The following is a 2,692-nucleotide window of genomic DNA, read 5'->3' as shown; positions in this document are numbered from 1 at the left end:
CATTTCTTTTCGGAGCCTTTGTAGTCTTGCTTGCTTTTCTAGTAGCCTTATTCATTCCAGAACACAGCAGTCATTCTGTACACAACAGTATTGCCAGAAGACTTAGTAACAGCATTGTTAGCACACACGACAACACCACTGAGCAGGCCTCTGAAGATGATGTTGAGCCACTTCTGCAGGACAGCAGTGTGTGATTCTTGGAGAAAACCCAAACTGGCGCACCTATGTTCTTACAACAGCTGAAAGACAGAGAATAAAGATTCCCTTCATGGGATGATGGCATGTAATCAGCACCTTGATAGTCTGCCTGTGTCAATGTCACTTGTTAAATAACCTGCCAGAATAGTTCCCACATGTTGGTAAAATGCTTTCTGTTTTGAGGGTTTTTATAAGTAAATATTTTAAAATTGCTCTGTAAAACAAAAATCTCCATCTTTTAAGTGACCTGAAATACAGATACTCAGGGAGGTTACTTGGGTGGCTAATATGTTATAAGGCAAAACAATTCAGAAAAGAAACTGATTTATTCAGAATGTGTGATCATTTTTATGTAGCAAAGTAGGCCTAAGCAGGCTGACTAGTTAATTTGCTGCGAGTCATTGTTCTGTGCTTTGTTTAGGGCCTACTTATACGCAGGGGCAATGACAAACAGGAGGAGACAGTTGCATCACAGCTGTCTGCCGGCAGCAGCAGTAAATATTCAGGCAGATGAGTCATGTATGTGTGTAAAGTCTGCTTCCAGACAGGCTGAAGTGAGGCCTTCACCCCTCTTTGACTGGAAGCACAGAAGATTCTACATTGATAGTGTAACCTAGTCCTTAAAGGTAAGGAGCTATGAACAGGCTGTATCCAGCAGACTAGGGTCTGTTTCTAAGAGTCTCCTCTTTCTTATTGAGCTAGTCACTTTACCAGACCAAAGTTCCTTGGCTGAAAATAAGTAGTAAATTCTTAGTTTTATTGTAAAAAAAAAGAAAAAAAAGTTTAAAAAGTAATGCAGTCAGGTATCCAGGAAATAATTAAAAAAGAGAGGTGGGGACACAGTCTTTTGTTCCAGAATAAGGTCTCCAGATATATCCCTAGAGATGCCCTGAGAGTGGAGTAAATCTTTCTAAAAATCCAAGTTTTTAGGAAGGGAAATTGGTATCGTTGTTTCTAACTGCCACATAGCACATCTTTGTGTTTACACCCCTCCAGTTATATAATGAGGCTTTCTATATTTTTTTCACTAGTAAACTATGCATTGCTCAGAATACTATTTTCGTCTATACCTCTGTTAAGGAAGTGAGTCAGAGCACTTTGTTGCATTTTGGAATAGGTGAATGTATGGCCCCCATGGAGCATCATAACTTTATTTTTGGCATCTCTCTTAAGCAGAATTTTTATAACCAATGAGATGTTTGTATTAAAGTGTAGAAAATGCATTTGGAGTCTGAAATGCAGATAACAGTAACAGGAAGAACAAAAACCTGTAAAGAAATGTGTATATCTTGTATTTATAAATGTTTATGAGATTGCAGACAAGAAAATGCAGCTTTTCTATGAAAATATGTATTAACTAAATATTTTTGAAAGAGCTTTATAATGAATGTTTTAAATGTTAATCTCCTGAAACACCTACAGTAAAGCTTTTATATTGTATAAACATTTTTAAGTCAGATGGCTTCATTATACATAATAAATGTATTTGTAAATTGCAGAATTATGTTCATATATGTGTTTCGGTTTTCCATATTCAATTTAACATGCTTCCTCTGCTGTACCCCAAAATATTATGTTTTCTTTGGACTGCTTTAATGTTTTCCCTTTCCTGTATATCTTGTTTACCAGTTGTTGAAGTGCATATCCATTCTGTCATGTTTTAAGTAAACAGATAGATGTTTATTACAATCCCTTGTGCTCTACATTTAGAACTAAACAGCAGAAAACTTTCTCAGGTAAACAAAGAGCTTGTTCTTTTTTAAAAAATTTTTATGTTGCTTGCTGCCAGGGAACTGTGAAGGAAGAGTAAAAACATCAATTTTAAAAGAGAGTGTCCAAACTAAAACAATCACTTATGATAATTCATTACAGTAGCAAATTTAGTACAGATGTGCATCATTATGATCTCTGCTTCTGTAGCCTAAGCTATATGGGTTATGTTCTGCCAAAGATAATATAGCCGGACAGGTTCCAAAGCTTTAAGGCACCTAAAATACACCCAATCCATCAGCATGAGCTCAGCTGAATAAAAGTCAAGTTTGGGCGCCAAGCCCTTCAGAGCTTTTCTGCTACTGAGAGATGCTGTATTCTTTGGGCTTTTAAGGACCAACTATCCTAGGCAGATAAGTTCACTTGGGTGGGTGGGGGTTTCCACTTTATTTTTTTCTCACAGAAAACTTACTTTTCATGTAAAATAATTGTTTAAGCTAGGAAAAAGTGATTTGATGATTTTATCTGATTCAGCGTGTGGGTTGTCAGATCCAGCAGGGTCCGACCTCAATGCTTTACACCAAAGCTTTGGATCTCAGAGCTCTGACTCCTCCCCTACCCACAATTCTCTCCTGCCTGAATTACCTTAGATCTTGTTTTCCACCTGATTAAATCAGATGTGTGGAATGAGATCACCATCACTCTTCATAAGTGAAAACTTTTCCTCCCCCTTTTCAGAATTTTGATAACTATTGTAAGATTAGAGGAGTGTTAGGGTAATTAC

General features: G+C 37.0%; 1 protein-coding gene across 2 annotated transcripts in view; it reads left to right on the top strand.

Moving 5' to 3' along the window:
* LOC122795868 (hippocampus abundant transcript 1 protein-like) overlaps window positions 1–1,321 on the top strand; it is a gene marked incomplete in the record, with an annotated part of 997,490 nt that extends 996,169 nt beyond the window's left edge. For both annotated transcript variants that reach the window (XM_044064280.1, XM_044064281.1), the window contains 1 exon segment: window positions 1–1,321. This exon segment is cut by the window's left edge and continues 22 nt beyond it. In XM_044064280.1, coding sequence (XP_043920215.1) covers window positions 1–194 — 194 coding nt within the window.
* Window positions 1,322–2,692: the final 1,371 nt, after the last annotated feature.

Source organism: Protopterus annectens, chromosome 2.part2, assembly GCF_019279795.1.
Source record: "Protopterus annectens isolate FY-2018-M chromosome 2.part2, PAN1.0, whole genome shotgun sequence".
Taxonomy (NCBI): Eukaryota; Metazoa; Chordata; order Ceratodontiformes; family Protopteridae; genus Protopterus; species Protopterus annectens.
The sequence above is the reverse complement of the archived record's forward strand: the minus strand, read 5'-3'. Positions and strand labels throughout refer to the sequence as shown.